Consider the following 22,589-nt stretch of genomic DNA (forward strand, 5'->3'; position numbering starts at 1 on the left):
GAAAGTTTGTGATGTGCACTTGAACAAAGTCGGTAACACTTCATCCCAGCATGCTACAGGTCTAATATCAGGTCTTTAGACCCCAGTTATTCACCAGCACTCATTCAAAGATTTTAGCTTATTTGACCCCTGTGACCTTGAATGAGGGTCAAGGTCATTTATTTGGACAAACTTTGTAGTACTTTATCCCAGCATGCTACCGGCCCAATATCAGGTATCTAGCCCTCTAAGGGTCAAGGTCATTCATTTGAACAAACTTTGTATACTTTATCCCAGCATGCTACTGGCCCAATATCAGGTCTCTAGCCCTCTAAGGGTCAAAGTCTTTCATTTGAACAAACTTTGTATTCCTTCATTCCAGCATGCTACAGACCCATTATCAGGTATCTAGCCATCTAAGTTATTGACAAGTAGTCATATAAAGATTTCAGCCTATTTGAATCATGTAACCTTGAATATAGGTCAGTGTCATTCATTTGAACAAACTTTGTATTCCTTCATTCCAGCATGCTACCGGCCCAATATCAGTACTCCTTACAGTTATTGAGAAGTTGTTTGAATGAAAATTTATGAATACACGATGACTTCAGGTCAAATGACCAAAACCCAAAATCTTAAAGATATGGTAGAATAAAATGTTCTTTCTAGATGGAAGAGTCTTAAATGGTTACACATTGTAACTGTTATGACACTCAAAGTTTAGATTTTCATCTGGTAGGGGGTCAATTTTACTGTAATTTAAAACGGAGAGACAAATTTTTGTGAATTATAAGGCCAAAAAAAATATGTCTATTTAGGGCTACCCGACCAACCCTAATTTTACTACCCCTGACCTTATTTTTTTTTTTCACTTTTCTACGATTTTTTTTTTTAAAAAGTCAGGATTTCGATCTCAGACTCCGGTTTCGAATGAAAGACACTAAAAAAGTTCTAAAAGATTTTCCCGACCCTATTTTTTTTGCCAATGTAACCCTAAACAGACATGTTTTTTATTTTTTGGCCTAATTCCTGTAAGAAATAAGTTAGTTAGAATCCTTATGAACATAATCTCTCTATTTGAATGACTTTCAGTGTGAAATTAATAAAAGTCAAAAGTCTGATGAAAAAGATCATTCCTTTATTAGTTTTATACTATTTGCCTTATAATGGAATACTTAAAAATTTTAAAACCCTTTGAAGTTAAAATGTAACTTCTTCTGATAAATAATTTTAACAACTTTCCTGAGTAAAAATCAAGAACAATGTCATTGCTTTTATTAATACCTCATAAAATATTTAGAGGGATTTGTCATCAAAGTCTTCCAACAGATTCTCACTCAACACATTATGTGGCCATGTATTAATCATTGTTAGTTGAATTCAAATCAAAGGCACAATGAAGTGTTTGGTCATTAAATGGTCTCCATGGTTAATTGTTTATAATTTACCTTCCAAGATTTTTAACTCATTCACCTCTGTAGTTTTATAATGAACTATTCCATTCTTAAAATCAGAAGGGTTAAAATGTGTTGTGAGGGGTGTGCAGGTTAAAAACTTCAAATCTGTGATTTTACTACCAAGATATGTAGTAAGTCCATTAAAACCAATATTATACTATTATCTTTTAATTTTGAAATATATTCCTTTTTCATGTGATCTGTGTCAATTTCCTAATCAAAGAATCAAAATCTATTAGTTTGGTTTTATTAGTTTAAGTCCTATAAACAACCAAGGTTATTTAGGGCTGTCAGGTTTATATGGCAGAAACCTGAGTGCCTGGAGAAAAACCATCAACCAGCGGTCAATACCTGGCTAAAGCCTTGCATGATATTTCAACTCACAACCTAGAGGCAACAGTTTTACATAATATTGGTATACATTTGAGTTAGGAGCTTAGGCTAAATCCATTCGTTTTACATCATATTCTACCCCATATACAAAATCTAACACTCTCTTCAATCTTCATTCTCTAGAGATTAAAATGGAAAAACATTTGGCACATTCATAAATATTCTGTAGATACTAACAGCTGAAAACAAATCGAAATACAATCTACATCAAAGAATTTCCAGAAAATGTCAATCCATTTCAATAGCTTTATAAATCAGAGAGAAAGTAAATGAAAGAATTCTAGTACCATACTCTGTTTATGTTGCTACAGAGTACCTTGTCTAAACCTTCTCTGGGGTCAGCATATGTGGCTGGTATAGAAAGGTTTCAGATTATACATGTTACAATTGGTATCAAATAGCAAGTAAAATACAATTACCGTATTCGACCCAATAAGCGCCCAGGGTGTTTGAAAAATTGAAAAATGAAAAGGTGTTAATAAGACGAAATTATTGCAAATCTAGACAGTTTTGTGTAGTTTTGGTCTTTGTTTATGCATGGACAATTGAAATTGAGGCCTCAAAAAGGGGGAGGGGCCTTTATAGGGACATGGGCGCTTATTGGGTCAAATACAGTATGTTGAAATTGACAGGGAAGTGGTGTAGAGACGGTGTTGTATGGTATTTCGACCCCCATGGTAGAATGACCCAGGGGTATTAGCAGGTAATACTGTATTTCTTTCAAACTGATGTACACCTATGTATCAGATAAAATGGAAGGAACTAATATTAAAAGTTGTAAAACAGAAATTTGGTTATCCAGAATATGTAACACCATTACAAAATACAAGTAATGCACATGTAATTATATAATTTCTCCTTAATTATAATTACTGAATTTAAATGTATTTCCATAATTACTTTTTGTAAACACAAGGAACTTCGCATATTAATGAAACTAATCGAACATCACATGATTCTCACACTTCTAAGTTGATATAGTCAAAGTTTATCTTTCAATCAAGTGATAATTTTATTTCATCAGGCCATTAAAAGTGATTTTACCCCCAGTGGCCGGGCTGTTATAGTAACCTGCTACACTCTATAATTGTGAATGTCATACAAATACTCTTCCGTAGGATCAGTCTGTTGCTAAATTAGTCTCTAGGTCCTGGCTAGTTGCTTCCTGAGACATTGCTGCTTTTTTAATTTTGGCAAGTTCTCTTTCATGAAATGTGTCATTTTCACTTCGAGTCCGAAAATTTGAAATCTTAGGATCTAAAATGTATATCACAGCAATAACCACAACGAACATTGTCGCCACTAACAGACCTGTTTCTTTATTGCCACTCACAGGTTTATGTTTCACTTTCTGCTTTCCAATATCTGCATTGTAATCATCATACTTTTTCCTTTCTCCTGCCTTTTTTGCTATCAGTTCAGAGTAGTGATTTCTGGAAAATAAATCATTTCTAATGTCATGTAAAGTCACATCTATAAATGACAGTATATGCATGTGATACAACAACGAAAATCATACTTTTATTCCTCAAGTCAGTTCCTCAATCAATTTAAAATTCACAACAAAATTATTTAATAGATTTAATAATGACTGATTTTTTCTGACTTTTTCTTGTGAGTACAGGAATAGAAAAAAAGCAGGTGTGATGATTTTTACATGTGAACGTCAAAGGGCTACGTAAAGAATGTGTGCCATGGAGTCCTTAAGTGCGGTGCACATTGTACTGTTGCTATAAGGAAATGATTCTATTGCTATTGTTTGTGAGAAAAACGAGCAGACTTTTTTTAGATCATTATACATGCTTGTACTAACTAGTAACTACCTGGAAGTGTCTCTGTCAAGGCACCTGTATGTGTGTTATATTGGAGTCTTACTGTAATTTGTAGAGGAGTTAGAATAATTAGAGTTTGTAGCCAGCATGGCTGCAGAGTGGGCCATTGCTGTCGGTAAATCTTTTTATCTTTTGTTTTTCATGAATTGCCGTTCACTCGCTTAGCGTTGCATTTTTTGATATGTTGAATTTAGTTTGTGATATAAAAGGTCCTAAAGCGGAAAAGCAGTATTCCAGTTTGATTTGTATACCATTGTACTACTGCTATGTCTGCATGGTTTTTACTATACATATTACAGAGTTACCAGCCATTGAGGGATGGTATAAATTGTAATGTCATGTATTTGTGAGTGAAACATCATACTTTCCAAAGGAAACAAGATGGATTTCGCCCACAAAATACTGAAATCACAATTAATACCTACCCACAAGCAGGTAACTCTGTAATATGCAAAGACAGAATATGTTTTTAAAGAAACCTAGTTATCTGTTGGCATTTGCACTTTGCAGTGATGTTATTTAATTGTATGTCTCATATTTAATTATTTTGTAGTCTTAGGTTTCGATATTTGCTTGAGTCTACTTGTTGGAATGTGTTTTTATGGAGTCTTTTATTACATTTTGATGCGAAGTAAAGTTAATGGTATCGATCATGGCTGATTTTTGCTATGTCACATTGTCATACTGATGGTCCCACCATGTGAAGAGTGACAGCAACAGTGCATAAAGCAAAGAGTGATTATGCAGCTTTGCTCAGGGTTGCCAATGCAAGTACCATATATCCGAAATCAGCCACCATAGATTTTGCATTATTTGTTCGAATATCAACCTAGACCATACATTTTTTCCCAATGACAGTTGGGATACTTTTTCATACTCACTTATTCCACTCATCAAAATCAAAGATTGACGTTCTACCACGCACGGGAGGCCCATCATACTTCCTAAATCCTTTTCGGTATGCATGTGAGCGATCTGGATGTCCAGTGTTTCGGATGTCTTCCTCTTCAAACATCCCTCTATCATAACGTTTTCGTGAATGTGGTTTTCCTAAAACTCCATATGCCTCCGATATTTCTGCAAATTTTTCTGCAGCATCCTCACTTTTGTTTATGTCAGGATGGTATTTTTTCGATAGTCTAAAATATGCCCCTTTTATCTGGACATTTGATGCTTGTTTTGACAATTCTAAAATTTCATATAGGTCTTTATCCTTTTTAGTTCTTTTCTTATGACCTCTGTAATTTCTTTTCTGTTGCATACCTATGTTCACATTACCAAAGATGAACGGCTGGTGTATACTAGGTATTGTTCTTTGGGCGCACAGACACGTCTGCCCGTGTACATTTCTTGTTAAATACCTATACATTGGTGTTTAGTGTCCTAAGCAAAAAGACGTTTACTTTTTTTTTACAGAAACACATCGGCAACAGTGCATAACAAGGTTGTTCGGAAAACCGAGTAAAAATCACTTCTTGCGCATTTCGCCTTTTTCTTTTGGTTTTCAATATTTGTGCTATCAAGCATTATACAATTGTGTCCATGTGACAACACGTCTTTGTATAGTTCACCTGTAAGCTTCTCGCACTGGGTTTCACCTTGTCGCTGGGTTGTCTGCTTAAGATCGCTGTCATTAAGGCGCTTGAAGACACGATAACTAAATGCCGTTTTGGACAGACAAACGGCAACCAGCATTACTGTACAAACCAGAACAATTTTAATATTTTAAGACAGTAATGCGTTATACTTCATGTTTAATAGATGTTATTAAAACATCTTAAAAGTTGTAGTGTAACAAGTGTAAAAAATATTTTAACCGGAGATTTAAATAGTAATTAAATCTCTGTTTTAACCAAAGTTTGATGCCCTAACGACTGGAGTTTGTCTAGAAGTATTTGTCTTGTGAAAATCAAACGTATTTGGAGTAGTGAAGAGCGTATGTCCATATTAACGCAGGCCTACCCCTTTGACGCGAAAGTAAAGTAAAGCTAGAACATACAAATGTACCTTCAAAATAAATGGCGCGAAAAAGTGTTACCGGGAATATTTCTTAATCGATAAAATGACACTCGATAGGTCTAGATAATATATTATAACATTTAGACCATTAATCAGTTTCTGTATCTATTACACTGGCGAAGAACTCTCTAGCTTCTTCTTCAGTTGTTTCAAAGATTACAACTAGCTTCCCAGAACCTGTTAAAAGTGTCAGCAACTAGAACATACAAATGTACATGTACCTTCAATTACAATATGTGTAGGCCACTTTTCAATACATTATGTTGTCGATATCTCTTGTCATTACATTAAATAATCAGTTAATTTAAGCCGTCTTAATATTATTAGAAATTACTGCTATCATATACAAAAAAAATAGACCCATGTTGTGTTATTTTCTGTTTTTCGTCCGTGTTATGAATTAAAACAAACAGATCCTTTAAGTAAGTAAGGAGACGCGTACATTTGTGCGTGCAAGGACCAATAAACAGAAATATGTATTAATAAAACAAAATGCACTTCCGATTTTGAATATCTGATTTTCGAAAAACCAGGTAATTAGTACGTACAACAGGGAAATCAATGCTTCCTGCATTTTATAAAAAAAATATTATAAAGGCATACTATCTTTCATTTTAATGCCCAAAAAACTTTTGTTCTTTTAGAAGATTTTGTTTACTTTCTTTCGTGTGTTTTCTCCTCTTGCTGACTGGTGTGTTTCATTTCAAATCAAAACGACGGAAAACAAAAAAATAATACAACAGTGGCCTTAGCAATTTATGTGAATTCTCCCATGTGTTATTAATTTTGTATTGATTTTTTTTAATTTTTGTTTGTTTGGGGTTTACCGTGCTAACACGACAACTCTTGTAGTGTCTTGGCGCTTTTTGTCGTAAATATTTACGCAGTGGTTCAATAGGCGACCGTAGTGATAAAGCACTGAAGTGATAGAGATCAAACAGTACTTCCGGTTTATTCGTCTGGCACGTGTGTTGACTAAAGTGTAAATAATTATGTTGAAAATACATAAGAATTATACGTTATTTTAATGACATTACCGTATCTTCTCCAAACAAGCTTAGAAAATGGCACACTCGTCGTCTGGACGGCCCGAGAGACAGGCCCCTCCTGAAATAGTAAGTAGAATAACGTTATGCTGCCTCGTACATCTGTCATATTCAGCAAATCTGCATATTTCCCCAGCCACGTAATGCTTGTATCACAGGGCCTCGTTACAAATGATGATATATATAAGATAGGTCACGTCTATTTACATACATTGTAAATAGAAGTGACCTATCTTATATATATCATCATTAGTAACGATGCCCTGTGCTTGTATTTAGGCGGATTTCCCCAACCTGATATGGTCATACATGTAACGTTATATGCCAAACTGCCATAACACGAACGGTTTAGTATAACAATCTTTTATCAACCACTTACTTGCTTTACACTGACCACATCAATTAGAAATCCAGAAGATGGTATCACGTATTCTGACCCTAAGAGCAAGGCTCACATTCTTAATAAACAATTTCATTCTGTCTTTACTAAGGAAAACCTATCCAATATACCAGATATGGGACTATCTCCATTTCCTACATTGCCAACAATAGTAGTGAAGGAGTCTGGTGTCTTTAAACTACTGCAGAACTTACAGGTACATAAAGCTACTGGGCCAGACAATCTACCAGCTAGGGCTCATAAAGAACTGGCCCCCAAAATCACTCCAGCACTCACCTTTCTCTTTCAAATTTCTATATATACTGGCACTGTACCATCAGACTGACGAGAAGCATACATAGTCCCAGTCTTTAAAAAAGGTGATAAACAATCTGCTGAGAACTACAGGCCTGTGTCACTTACCAGTATTGCCTGTAAACTTTTAGAACACATTATTCACAGCAACATCATGTCTGACCTCGAACATCACAACATCCTCACAAATCTACAAAATGGGTTCAGGTCTAAACTATCCACTGAAACACAACTAATATTAACCATTGATGATTTTGCTCGGAACCTAGATGAAAATAAACAAATTGACATGGCTTGATTTTTCCAAGGCTTTTGACAAAGTTCCACACTCCAGACTGTTATCTAAATCAAAATACTACGGTATCAAGCCAAACGTGGTTCATTAGTTTTCTTCTTTTCTAAACGACAGACATCAAAAAGTTATACTGAATGGAACATACTCAGATAGGGCCCGAGTCCTCTCCGGTGTTCCCCAGGTGACAGTGGTCGGTCCACTTCTTTTTCTCGTATTCATAAATAATATAGTAGACTCTGTTTCTTGTAAAATTAAATTTTTTGCTGATGATTGCCTCCTCTACACAGAAATCTCCTCACTGCAAGACTGTCAGAAACTGGAAAATGACCTGAAATCACTTGAAGACTGGGAAAATAAATGGCAAATGCAATTAATGCTAAGAAGTGTGATGTCATTAACATCTCCAGGAAGAAAAGCCCTATTAAATTCAATTACACACTACACAACCAAATTTTAGATAATATAGAATCTGGAAAATATCTAGGGGTCACCATCAACCATGACTTAAATTTAAACACACATATATATTCATACCATAACAAATAAGGCCAACAAAACTTTAGGATTCCTTAAACACAAAATGTCATCATGCACAAGGAAAGTAAAAGCAGCCACATACACCACACTTGTAAGACCATCTCTCGAGTATGCAGCATCCTGCTGGGATCCATACACATCAGATCAAATCCTAGCACTCGAAAACATCCAGAGAAGGGCTGCAAGGTATGTTTACAACCAATATAGAAATAGGGAACCAGGTTGTGTCACCAACATGATAACATCTTTAAACTGGGAACCCCTGGCTACAAGAAGAGCCAAAGCCAGAATTATCATGCTACATAAAATCATAAATAAGCTTGTGGATATCGACCCATCACAACATATAAAATCAGGCGACAGGAGAACAAGAGGCACACACAGATTAAATCAGATACCTTCTAACAAAAACCTTTACAAATATTCATTCTTCCCTTGTACCATCATCAAGTGGAACTCATTACCAACATCTCTAGCTCAGGAGCCTGTCCTGGACAAGTTCCGGATAACCCTGGCTAGACACAACCTCCCATAATAATATACACGGCCTGTTTTTATCTATATATATATATGTTTATGTATATATAAAATATATATGTTTTTAGGTCATCTGACCCGAAGGGTCAGGATGACCTATAGTCATCATGTTTTGTCCGTCGTCGTGCGCCGTGCGCCGTCCGCCGTCCGCCGTGCGTTAACTTTTCACATTTTGAACTTCTTCTCAAGTTTGACCAGTGGGATTGAGCTGAAACTTACCTGAAATGATCCTGAGATGGTCCCGACAAAGTGTTGTTATTTTTCGGGTCGATCCGAAATCCAAGATGGCCGCCACAGCCGCCATCTTGAAAACACATTTTAAACTTCTTCTCAAGTTCTACCGGTGCGATTTGGCTGAAACTTGCATGAAATGATCCTGACATGGTCCCGACAAAGTGTTGTTATTTTTCGGGTCGAACCGAAATCCAAGATGGCCGCCACAGCCGCCATCTTGAAAACACATTTTGAACTTCTTCTCAAGTTCTACCAGTGGGATTTTGCTGAAACTTGCATGAAATGATCCTGACATGGTCCCGACAAAGTGTTGTTATTTTTCGGGTCGATCCGAAATCCAAGATGGCCGTCACAGCTGCCATCTTGAAAACACATTTTGAACTTCTTCTCAAGTTCTACCGGTGCGATTTGGCTGAAACTTGCATGAAATGATCCTGACATGGTCCCGACAAAGTGTTGTTATTTTTCGGGTCGAACTGAAATCCAAGATGGCAGCCACAGCCGCCATCTTGAAAACACATTTTGAACTTCTTCTGAAGTTCTACCAGTGTGATTTTGCTGAAACTTGCATGAAATGATCCTGACATGGTCCCGACAAAGTGTTGTTATTTTTCGGGTCGATCCGAAATCCAAGATGGCCGCCACAGCCGCCATCTTGAAAACACATTTTGAACTTCTTCTCAAGTTCTACCGGTGCGATTTGGCTGAAACTTGCATGAAATGATCTTGACATGGTCCCGACAAAGTGTTGTTATTTTTCAGGTCGAACCGAAATCCTAGATGGCCGCCACAGCCGCCATCTTGAAAACACATTTTGAACTTCTTCTCAAGTTCTACCGGTGCGATTTGGCTGAAACTTGCATGAAATGATCCTGACATGGTCCCGACAAAGTGTTGTTATTTTTCGGGTCGAACCGAAATCCAAGATGGCCGCCACAGCCGCCATCTTGAAAACACATTTTGAACTTCTTCTCAAGTTCTACCAGTGGGATTTTGCTGAAACTTGCATGAAATGATCCTGACATGGTCCCGACAAAGTCCCGACAAAGTGTTGTTATTTTTCGGGTCGAACCGAAATCCTAGATGGCCGCCACAGCCGCCATCTTGAAAACACATTTTGAACTTCTTCTCAAGTTCTACCGGTGCGATTTGGCTGAAACTTGCATGAAATGATCCTGACATGGTCCCGACAAAGTGTTGTTATTTTTCGGGTCGAACCGAAATCCAAGATGGCCGCCACAGCCGCCATCTTGAAAACACATTTTGAACTTCTTCTCAAGTTCTACCAGTGGGATTTTGCTGAAACTTGCATGAAATGATCCTGACATGGTCCCGACAAAGTGTTGTTATTTTTCGGGTCGATCCGAAATCCAAGATGGCCGCCACAGCCGCCATCTTGAAAACACATTTTGAACTTCTTCTCAAGTTCTACCGGTGCGATTTGGCTGAAACTTGCATGAAATGATCCTGACATGGTCCCGACAAAGTATTGTTACATCTCTGGTTGATCCCAAATCGAAGATGACTACCATGACACTATATCTAATTAATTTCCTATATTTAAAGGCCCTTGGGCCTCTTGTTTGAAATAAAATTTGTTGAAAGAAATTGAAAATGATCCTGACATGATCCTGACAAAGTGACACCATATATAATTAATTTTACTATTGTCAAGGTAGTCAGATGACCGTTAAGGCCCTTTGGGCCTCTTGTTATATATAAAAAACATATGATATATTGATGCCACGTCCCAGGGACAAATGTACTCAAACCTTTGAGTCTGTCCCTTAAATTGGAAGAAGAAGAAATCAGCAGATCAATATCATAGACCTATACATGTACATTGTACTTCAGTATACTATATATGTACAAATGTACCATAGCTCAGGAGGATTTCTGAACACAGGCTTCAACATGTGAAAATGAAATGAGACCATCTTATTTTTTCCTAAAAATATTTATAAGATAGGAGGTATCAGAGACGAATTCCATAATGATAATATAAATTTATGTGTCTGAAAAGATACAATGTTGCGAAATGTTTAACAGTTAATAGTTTAATTTTTTCATTTCATTTCAGTTTTATGGTGAAGAAGAAGCCAGGAAATACACATCTAAGTAAGTGATATATCTTTGTATCTAAATATAAAAACACACAAAAATAAACACACAAAAATAACATGAAATAAAACATGACAAATACTTTTTGACATGTGTCTTTTCAGCACTCGTATGATAGAAATTCAAAGTCAACTCTCAGAAAGAGCCATCGAGTTGCTACGCCTACCAGAAGACCAGCCATGCTTTATTTTAGATGTCGGGTAAGTTTTCAATTTGCTATCTAGGATCACTCTGGTCTGTATATAAGTAATTGAATTAGTACAAGTTTCATAGTTCTCCGTGTAACTTGTCAATAGAAGTAAAGTTCTGTTTTAAGTGACCAAAGGAACATATTCAAATCATATCTAAATTTATATAGTGATTAATTTCCAGAATTTTAATCCATTACTGAGAGTACTGCCAATGAATATGAGTAATTGTAGAACGATTAATCATCTGTCAGAATAGGACCAAGGTGAGCTTAAGCCATACTGTGGTGTCCGGGGTCCGTCCGTCAACAATTGACTTCTTCTCCATTACTAAGCATGGGATAACACTCATAATGCAATGGTAGCATTCCTATAGGACAGTGATTCAAAATAGTACAAATGATGGGGCTGACACCTAGAGGCCTGATGAGGCATGGGGCTGAAAGGGTCAATTAGGCTACTATTTTCATATAAATTACTTCCTCTCTGAAACTATGTACTGAATAGCACTTGTAATGTGTAACACTATTCTCACAAGAGTTGCGAGTATGTCTCTGTATTTAAACAAAGATATCAGCAGTAAACGATAGCAAACTAGTGCAATATATACAGATGTTGGGATAAACCCCTAAAACATGCAAAATCACAAAGTTACTAGCTAAATCTACCCTACCAATGGGATTATGTAGGTACTTGAGAAATACATACACACTAAAAAATGAGAATGCAATATAGAACAAAACCTTCTAACTAATATCTGCCTAACCAATGGGATTATATAGACATGTAGAAAAATAAACACTACTACACATGTATACCTATTAATAAGCAATACAGAACAAGGCCTATCAGGTACTCCTCCGCAATGTCCAGTATCACGGTCCATTGTATACTACCTATGCCGTACTTACCACGAGTCAAGGTTCTGACCACCTGTTTTAAGCTGCTTCGCGGTTTTATAGTGATGGACAAATTCATTTGTGTCATGCAGGGTAAATCAAGTTAGTCATAGGACGAGTCTTTGATCCCGTCAGTACTCGGAATGTTACGGAGATATACCAAAGTGAGGGACCTTATCTGTATGTGGTCAATTATATGGACAGCCAGTGCTCTTACTTCCTATACACATAACAACAAAGTGTCTGAGTGATTCAGATGATGTTTAATTACACATATGGGTACATATGACTAAAACATTACACACTCATAGTCGTATGGTATCTATAGCATGTACGTTTTATGGTTGGGATTCAAATTCAATAAATTGTGGAGTCAATATTGCTAATTAATCTAATTGTGAGAGTCTTTTTGATAATTAATAAAAAAAAAAAAAAAAGGTTAGCGATACAGGCCATCTTGGCCTCTTGTTTATCTGCTTAGCAGAAAGAGTCCTTGTGAACAGTCAAGAGATCTGCTTGTTAACATTTTATTAAAACTGCTACTAAAGTCTTATAGCACAGAATGAATTATGACCAAATTTTAGCAGTTTTGGAGACAGGATTTTTTTTTTTTTTTTTTTTTTTCGTATATGGTGATTCTTTGCAATTGGGTGTCAAAAGGATCAGGGACATATTGCTATAAGAGAAACGATGATAAATCATCCAAACTGTTCCCATTCGGAAAGTCGCATTTTTAGAAATACTAAAAAAGTAAGGGTTTTTTTTATGAAAAAAGTTGCAGAAATATCCTGGTGGGCAATAAAGCCCCATGGACCCTGTGTTGACCTTTGATACCCAATACATGTACATGGAGTAGAAGGTGAAGGAGGGGTGTTTATGCTAGGATATGGATTGATATGAGTTTTAAACTTGTTTCAAAATCCTATTTATTTTTTGTTTATACTTGACGCTACTTTTGTAGATTGCTAAATTATTGCAAGGAAAAAGAAACAATACTAAATTGCTGTTAATAAACAAAAAAATTGGTATTGACAGCTATGAAGATTTGTTTGCTTATTTTCACTTTATTCAGATGCCAACTAGTAGACAAAGTTGTATGAAGTGAAAACTCAGTGTCGGTATCTTTGTAGGTGTGGCTCTGGCCTAAGTGGAGAGACTCTGACTGAACAGGGACATTTCTGGGTAGGAGTGGATATCAGCTCTCATATGTTAGGTAAGCAACATAGCATGAACATTGGTGTTTTTAACATTATCCACTAACAAACACCAGTCTGTTCACAATCTTTCCCCTTTCAACATTGCAAATGAAAAAAAAATAAAAACTTGAAATTACATAGTTTGCAAATCAAGTTATTGAATTTATACATATCACTTTTATGGCTCCAATACAAGCATGCTCGTGGTCTTAGATGACAGGAGTGTCTGAAGAAAACCATCAGGAAGGTGGCCTCTGTCTGTGCCAGGGATTGAACCCAGGTTAACTAGGTGAAAAGCAAATAATTTAAACACTACACCAGCTGATCACCTAGTCGTATCAGCTGTTATTTGAATGTCATAATTGATTTCAGATGTAGCTGTAGAGAGAGAGACAGAAGGAGATCTAGTTTTGGGTGATATGGGTTATGGGATGCCGTTCAAACCAGGAACATTTGATGGTGTTATAAGGTACGAAACTTTGAATGAGGTTCACACCGATCTTAAAAAGTGCATGAAATAAGTGTTGAGCTAATAAGAAACCCAACATGATGAAAAGGCTCTAAAAATTTTTTATTTTTTTTACAAAAAGTGTTATAAATATCTTAAAAAGCTTTGAATATGACTTACATAATGGACTTTAATAGTGTCTGCAATTATCATTATAAGTATCAGTGTGAAAGAGTAGTCACTTACAATAGGAATATGTGTTTTCATTAAAATTGAAAATAAAAAATGTAATGTAATGATAAAACGATAGTGAGAATATATACAAAGCAAAAATATGTTTTCCTATTCAGCAAACACACTCTTCATTTACCCAGATAGAAAAGAACAAGGCCTTGTGAAATAAGGATATGTATGAGTATGTATTTACTATTCCAGTATATCTGCCCTACAGTGGCTGTGTAATGCTGATAAATCTTTTCACCATCCGCCAAAGCGACTTCTCAAGTTCTTCAGTTCATTATACGCCTGTCTGGTAAGTCAACATCCTCGATATTCCAGGGGTTACTATTACTGTCGTAATATCCATTCCTGGAATGTGTCATAATAAAACTGAAGGCTGTTCAGTTCTTTTGAAGATTACACAGAGTGATGCACATATTCAAAGCTACACAGTCAACTATGCACAGTGTAGGCCTACCACTATTTGTTTCTTTTATTGTACATCGAAGGACCAAACAACCTGCTCATCTGTTGTTTCACACAGAACCATCAGTTTACTATGACAATGTCCAGTGTTGTGTGGAAAGGCAATTAATATCATCCTTGAAAACATGACCTCTAGTTAGATTTAGGGAATGGCAAATCAAAAGTTATTGAGTTAGCTTATGTAAGGCAGCAGGGAAAATTGAAAGTTTGACTTTTCAAATTACAAGATTTTGGGATCTGACAAAACAATTTATGTTCCCAAAGCTTCAACAGTGGAAGTGTGATTCAGTTGATACAAGTTATTAAAAAATATTTGTCTTTGAGACATAAAGTCCTATAAATACACATTCTATATTTCCAGAGTAGAGGAAGCCGTGCTGTATTCCAGCTGTACCCTGAAAACAGTTCACAGGTTTGTTTTACTAAATCTGATTCATTTCTGTATGACTAAGTGATCTATTCACGTTTGAATAGACAGGCAGCGGTAGCCTAGTGGTTAAGATGTCCTGAGTCGTGAGTTTGAATCCCATGTGGGGCAGTTGCCAGGTACTAACCGCTGGTCAGTAGTTTTTCTCCACATACTCAGGTTTTCCTCTACAATCAAACCTGGCATGTCCTTACATGGCCATGGCTGTCCATATGACATATATCAATCAAACCATATTGATGTAGGACATATAATTTAATGGACCAGCATTTATGTATCACTTGAAGTAAAAAAATCTATCGAAAAGATTAAAAATTCAAGATAAGATGCCTACACCATTAAAAAAATAAATTTACCTGTGTTCTAGAAGACAATTTACATAATGACTAACCAGTAAGATCTCTATGCATTTTCTTAATAGTTTTACTAGGCGCTATTCATTATTTCATGCTTTTAATACATTATATTTGTATTCATCTAAAATGTAATTGTGATTTATTTACTTGTTATTTATACCAGGTTTAATGAATATAACAGATGTTGTTAACATATTACACAGACAATATCTATATTAGTTGTTAACATATTACACAGACAATATCTGTATTAGTTGTTAACATATTACACAGACAATATCTGTATTAGTTGTTAACATATTACACAGACAATATCTGTATTAGTTGTAATAGTGTTTGATATTTGTTAGAGACAATATCTGTATTAGTTGTAACAGTGTTTGATATTTGTTGTTACAGTTAGAGACAATATCTGTATTAGTTGTAACAGTGTTTGATATTTGTTGTTACAGTTAGAGACAATATCTGTATTAGTTGTAACTATGTTTGATATTTGTTAGAGACAATATCTGTATTAGTTGTAACGGTGTTTGATATTTGTTGTTACAGTTACAGACAATATCTGTATTAGTTGTAACAGTGTTTGATATTTGTTGTTACAGTTAGAGACAATATCTGTATTAGTTGTAACAGTGTTTGATATTTGTTAGAGACAATATCTGTATTAGTTGTAGCAGTGTTTGATATTTGTTAGAGACAATATCTGTATTAGTTGTAACAGTGTTGGATATTTGTTGTTACAGTTAGAGACAGTATCTGTATTAGTTGTAACAGTGTTTGATATTTGTTGTTACAGTTACAGACAATATCGGTATTAGTTGTAGCTGTGTTTGATATTTGTTAGAGACAATATCTGTATTAGTTGTAACGGTGTTTGATATTTGTTGTTACAGTTAGAGACAATATCTGTATTAGTTGTAACAGTGTTTGATATTTGTTAGAGACAATATCTGTATTAGTTGTAACTATGTTTGATATTTGTTGTTACAGAGACAATATCTGTATTAGTTGTAACAGTGTTTGATATTTGTTAGAGACAATATCTGTATTAGTTGTAGCAGTGTTTGATATTTGTTAGAGACAATATCTGTATTAGTTGTAGCAGTGTTTGATATTTGTTAGAGACAATATCTGTATTAGTTGTAACAGTGTTTGATATTTGTTAGAGACAATATCTGTATTAGTTGTAGCAGTGTTTGATATTTGTTGTTACAGTTAGAGACAATATCTGTATTAGTTGTAACTATGTTTGATATTTGTTGTTACAGAGACAATATCTGTATTAGTTGTAACAGTGTTTGATATTTGTTGTTACAGTTAGAGACAATATCTGTATTAGTTGTAACAGTGTTTGATATTTGTTAGAGACAATATCTGTATTAGTTGTAACAGTGTTTGATATTTGTTAGAGACAATATCTGTATTAGTTGTAACAGTGTTTGATATTTGTTGTTACAGTTAGAGACAATATCTGTATTAGTTGTAACAGTGTTTGATATTTGTTAGAGACAATATCTGTATTAGTTGTAACGGTGTTTGATATTTGTTGTTACAGAGACAATATCTGTATTAGTTGTAACAGTGTTTGATATTTGTTGTTACAGTTACAGACAATATCTGTATTAGTTGTAACAGTGTTTGATATTTGTTGTTACAGTTAGAGACAATATCTGTATTAGTTGTAACAGTGTTTGATATTTGTTGTTACAGTTAGAGACAATATCTGTATTAGTTGTAACAGTGTTTGATGTTTGTTAGAGACAATATCTGTATTAGTTGTAACAGTGTTTGATATTTGTTGTTACAGTTAGAGACAATATCGGTATTAGTTGTAACAGTGTTTGATGTTTGTTAGAGACAATATTTGTATTAGTTGTAACAGTGTTTGATATTTGTTGTTACAGTTAGAGACAATATCTGTATTAGTTGTAACTGTGTTTGATGTTTGTTAGAGACAATATTTGTATTAGTTGTAACAGTGTTTGATATTTGTTGTTACAGTTAGAGACAATATCTGTATTAGTTGTAACTGTGTTTGATATTTGTTGTTACAGTTAGAGACAATATCTGTATTAGTTGTGACAGTGTTTGACATTTTTAGAGACAATATCAGTATTAGTTGTAACAGTGTTGGATATTTGTTGTTACAGTTAGAGACAATATCTGTATTAGTTGTAACAGTGTTTGATATTTGTTGTTACAGTTAGAGACAATATCTGTATTAGTTGTAACAGTGTTTGATATTTGTTGTTACAGTTACAGACAATTTCGGTATTAGTTGTGACAGTGTTTGATATTTGTTGTTACAGTTAGAGACAATATCTGTATTAGTTGTAACAGTGTTTGATATTTGTTAGAGACAATATCTGTATTAGTTGTAACAGTGTTTGATATTTTTAGAGACAATATCTGTATTAGTTGTAACAGTGTTTGATATTTGTTGTTACAGTTAGAGACAATATCTGTATTAGTTGTAACAGTGTTTGATGTTTGTTAGAGACAATATCTGTATTAGTTGTAACAGTGTTTGATATTTTTAGAGACAATATCTGTATTAGTTGTAACAGTGTTTGATATTTGTTAGAGACAATATCTGTATTAGTTGTAGCAGTGATTGATATTTGTTGTTACAGTTAGAGACAATATCTGTATTAGTTGTAACAGTGTTTGATATTTGTTAGAGACAATATCTGTATTAGTTGTAGCAGTGATTGATATTTGTTGTTACAGTTAGAGACAATATCTGTATTAGTTGTAACAGTGTTTGATATTTGTTAGAGACAATATCTGTATTAGTTGTAGCAGTGATTGATATTTGTTGTTACAGTTAGAAACAATATCTGTATTAGTTGTAACAGTGTTTGATGTTTGTTAGAGACAATATCTGTATTAGTTGTAATGGTGTTTGATATTTGTTAGAGACAATATCTGTATTAGTTGTAACAGTGTTTGATATTTGTTGTTACAGTTACAGACAATATCTGTATTAGTTGTAACAGTGTTTGATATTTGTTAGAGACAATATCTGTATTAGTTGTAACAGTGTTGGATATTTGTTGTTACAGTTAGAGACAATATCTGTATTAGTTGTAACAGTGTTTGATATTTGTTGTTACAGTTAGAGACAATATTTGTATTAGTTGTAACAGTGTTTGACATTTTTAGAGACAATATCTGTATTAGTTGTAACAGTGTTGGATATTTGTTGTTACAGTTACAGACAATTTCGGTATTAGTTGTGACAGTGTTTGATATTTGTTGTTTCAGTTAGAGCTAATCACACAACAATCCATGAAGGCGGGATTTACTGGTGGTTTGGTGGTCGACTATCCCAACAGTACCAAGGCCAAAAAGTGAGTTATTGTAATTAAAGATGATCCACCGCTGACAAATGGTATTTTTTCACCATCAAAAACAGGAGCAGACGATTTAGTTTTTTTCTTCAGTTACAAAAGTTACTTACTTTACACCATTACCACCATTGAAAAGTTTGAGCTTCTAATTTTACTTCAAACTAAAAAGGGGGCCGCTGTGGCCGAGTGGTTAAGATGTCCCGACATATTACCACAAGCCCTCCACCTCTGGGATGCGGGTTCGAATCCCATGTGGGGCAGTTGCCAGGTACTGACCGCTGGCCGGTGGTTTTTCTCCGGGTACTCCGGCTTTCCTCCACCAACAAACCTGGCACGTCCTTACATGACCCTGGCTGTTAATAGGACGTAAAACTAAACAAACCAAACCAATCAAACTAAAAATATGAAAAATAATTAATTGCATCCCGAAAAAATTCCTTTGCACTATATCCTAAATGGAATGAAGTAATGATTGCGCATGCACCAAAGGTGTAATAAATTATGTTATTTTTGTGTTAATTAGGCATAGATATACACTATTAAATACCAATTAAAGTTCAAATGATGAATATGATTGATGCTCTGTCGGCGGTGGAGCATCTTTAATCTTTGATATTCCAATAACATTAAGACCAAAGAAATATCACTCATGTGAACACATTGTCTATTCCTAGAATGTTTGGTGAAATTATTGTTAAAAAATGTATCTAGAGATAAAATGATATATTTTGACATGGGGAAGATTATTTTTCCACATATACATATCATTAACCTTATGTTTGGTATTGCTAACCCACCTACATCAAATTGAAAACAAATATTTTATTGATTGAAGGATAAAAATTGTAGAATTCATTGTTGATCTGTTTTATTTAGGATATTTTTGTGTCTGTTCGCTGGTGGACAGCCACAACAGCTACCCAAAGGACTGGGTACAGAGGTCGGAAGTAGTCAGGGACATCAGATCGACTTCAACACAAAAAGGTAAAGAAAAATACTTAATTGCATGTGAAAAAGTAGATATCAGGTTGAGCTTCTGGTAATGAAAAAGAAATATGCTGGTTGGGAGGAAGGACTAGTGGTCACAACACAATATAGTGTCCCTCTATCTCCCACCCCCAACACCTGAAGATCAGGTGATTTCATATTAAAAATATGGGAGTTCTCTCCTATTGCCTACCACAGTTAAATATAAAGTAAGTGTCTCATTCCTAATTGATGTACATTGTATCTGGTCAATTCATAACAAACCTTTACATGATGACACACCGTATTCGACCCAATATGTGCCCCATCCCTATTAGCCCCTCCCCCTTTTTAGGCTTCAATTTGCAAAGATGGTATATACCCGTACTGCAAGACAAAGATTAAGTGCACCACCCATAGACCTCATCTAACACCTCATAGAAAAATGGAAGAAAATCCACCCTGTGTAGAGGTGTCCTATGATTTAGTAGATATGCGTTGTAACAGACCTTCCGTATAATCAGTGCAATACAAGGTTTACGTTTACGCCGTCCCAATATCCTTTTAAAGTGTAGAAACTGAAAGGGGCTGCATATTTTTTTCTGAAAGTTGGTAATTATATGAGGGGACCGTATTTTTGTGCCGCCTGCAACGCAAGGGTGACACTTGGGTATCACTATGTCGGCGGCGTTGGCGTCTGTGTCGTCGGCGTCCAGGAAATGGTTTCCGTGCGATTATTGTCCGATTTCGACCATATTTGGTATATTGCTTTATATCAATTAGATCTCGAATGAGTTAGATAATGATTAAAATCTGTCAATATTTGCAAGAGTAACGGGACTTTTAAATCATCAAAACAGATAAATTGATGGTTTCCGCTCAATAACTTAAATATTTTACCGTCCAATTTCAACCAAATTTCATCTGTTCTTTTATATCAATGAGATCTCAGATGACTTCAATAACGGCCAAAATCCATCAATATTTGCAAGAGTTATGAGACTTTAAAATCATCAAAACAGATAAATCCATGGTTTCCACTCGATAACTTTAGTATTTATTGTCCAATTTCAACCAAATTTGGTTCATTGTTTTATATCAATGAGATCTTAGATGGTTTTGATACTGGCCGAAATATGTCAATATTTGCAAGAGTTACGGGAATATGAATTTATCAAAACATTGTCTCCGCTAGATAACTTAAGTACTTATTGTCAAATTTCAACCAAATTTGGTATATTGCTTTATATCAATGAATTCTTAGATGGGTTCGATACTGGTCAAAATCCATCAGTATTTGCATAAGTTACGGAACTTGATAACCTCACCTCATTATTAACAACATATTTTCAACTGTAATAACTATTTTTTGTGGTGCTGTGCAGGTGACACATCCACTTCTGTGAAATTCTTGTATCTGAGAAAGACCCCTTTTATGGAACACTAAGCGCAAACCCTGCAATACAGTAAAAAACTTAACCTTATAATCCCAGAACGCTACCGCCCACATGAGACTGTGTTTGTGTCGGCCGCCATGACACGTCAGGTGGTAATCATTATCGGTGCATTCACTTCGGTTCCGGAGTTTGTTTAATCTCAAGTCTCAGAATTTTGAGTTATTGTATTCTTTTTAGCTACATATAGTAGATTTTGTTTTGTTTTAACTACACAAATACCGACATGTTTTCCCATAGACAACTCAAGGCATACTGATCGTCGCCAATACTGGCAGATTCCATTGTTTATTTTTGTGTGATCGTGAGTTCTATTCTGTCATACTGTACGTGTTGGTATAAGGATTATCACTTACAAATGAGATACCTTCTAATTACAAACGCAGATAAATGGCTATAATCTGTTTCACAAAAACAGATCTGTAATACCTTGTGAATACTTGTCAGGAAAAGTAATGAAAGTAGAACGATTGTCTGATTCGCAAAAGTAAATCTCTGCGAACTTGTTTTAAAACGGAATTCGGAAAATTAAGTAGCCGCGAATAAAAGTTGGTTTACAGTATATAAAATGATCCTCGGCTTTACAAGATATTATAATGTTGCAGTCAGTCAACTCCCCATGCAAATAAAAATTATTTGTTTGTTCAACATTGTACTGTACTCAGACATTTTGTAATTTCAGAGAGAGAATGAAAAAACTACGAGGTGCCAAATCTGCCAAAGGAAGTCGCGATTGGATCTTAGAAAAAAAAGAACGTCGTCGAAGACAGGGCAGGTAAGTCATGGCAATACTACAGCATCATCAATATCCGATCAGTGTCAACTTCTATCTGTCTCCATAAAAACTAAAATATCATCATACTTTTTACTTACATAATATATTCAATTGACAGGAGGTATCCTGATAAGACAAGGGCTGACTTTGACAGATCATTATTGTACCTGCTATTATGGGGTACATATAATTATATCTTAATTTATTAATACAAGGAGATACACCAAGAATATACTGCAGCCTCCTAAAACATACTGACATCCACACATTGCAACACATTACACACATTGTAGACCATCCTTAAACGGCCGCTGTTAATAGGACGTTGATCTAAAGAATGAAATATCAGTGATTTTATTTCAAGATCAGCTTGTTTTTGTTTGTATCTTACAGGGAAGTACGGCCCGACACAAAGTACACCGCGAGGAAGAGGAAAGTCAAGTTTTAGGATTATTGAACTCTTTGTGTATATAGTATGCATGTTTTATTGTTATTAAACTATAATATGTTTAATTGATTTGTTTTCATTTATTAACATGAAATTCATTTGGCTAAATCTGGATATATATGACATAATACATGTAGTTGTAAGAAGGTGATTCAGTTTTTGACTCGCCTGCCGAAAAGTTAGATTATGCTGTGGCACATGTCATCGTCCAGCCCACAGTTCAGCGTCAA

At 35.1% G+C, this 22,589-nt stretch overlaps 2 protein-coding genes across 2 annotated transcripts; one reads left to right on the forward strand and one right to left on the reverse strand.

Moving 5' to 3' along the window:
• Window positions 1–1,102: 1,102 nt before the first annotated feature.
• On the reverse strand, window positions 1,103–5,297 carry LOC138332211 (uncharacterized). Its single transcript, XM_069280211.1, has 2 exons — window positions 4,543–5,297; window positions 1,103–3,262 (listed from the first exon to the last, which is right to left on the reverse strand). The coding sequence occupies exons 1-2, from the start codon at window positions 5,028–5,030 to the stop codon at window positions 2,950–2,952; spliced, it is 801 nt and encodes a 266-aa protein (XP_069136312.1). The 5' UTR covers window positions 5,031–5,297; the 3' UTR covers window positions 1,103–2,949.
• A 1,313-nt stretch (window positions 5,298–6,610) lies between these two features.
• On the forward strand, window positions 6,611–22,420 carry LOC138332212 (18S rRNA (guanine-N(7))-methyltransferase-like). The gene is made up of 11 exons (XM_069280212.1): window positions 6,611–6,795; window positions 11,104–11,141; window positions 11,249–11,344; window positions 13,362–13,444; window positions 13,800–13,896; window positions 14,311–14,407; window positions 14,942–14,992; window positions 18,631–18,716; window positions 19,593–19,700; window positions 21,819–21,911; window positions 22,305–22,420. Exons 1-11 carry the CDS (start codon window positions 6,745–6,747, stop codon window positions 22,357–22,359), a joined length of 855 nt encoding a protein of 284 aa, XP_069136313.1. The 5' UTR covers window positions 6,611–6,744; the 3' UTR covers window positions 22,360–22,420.
• The last annotated feature ends 169 nt before the right edge of the window (window positions 22,421–22,589 follow it).

The sequence above is a fragment of the Argopecten irradians genome, chromosome 9, assembly GCF_041381155.1.
Source record: "Argopecten irradians isolate NY chromosome 9, Ai_NY, whole genome shotgun sequence".
Taxonomy (NCBI): domain Eukaryota; kingdom Metazoa; phylum Mollusca; class Bivalvia; order Pectinida; family Pectinidae; genus Argopecten; species Argopecten irradians.

Coding starts and splice junctions, on each gene's coding strand:
- LOC138332211 (XM_069280211.1), bottom strand. CDS start 5,030: ATGTATAGGTATTTAACAAGAAATGTACACGGGCAGACGTGTCTGTGC. Junction 3,263..4,542: donor GATTTTGATGAGTGGAATAA/GTGAGTATGAAA, acceptor TTTATTTTCCAG/AAATCACTACTCTGAACTGA.
- LOC138332212 (XM_069280212.1), top strand. CDS start 6,745: ATGGCACACTCGTCGTCTGGACGGCCCGAGAGACAGGCCCCTCCTGAA. Junction 11,142..11,248: donor GCCAGGAAATACACATCTAA/GTAAGTGATATA, acceptor GTGTCTTTTCAG/CACTCGTATGATAGAAATTC. Junction 14,408..14,941: donor GTTCATTATACGCCTGTCTG/GTAAGTCAACAT, acceptor CTATATTTCCAG/AGTAGAGGAAGCCGTGCTGT.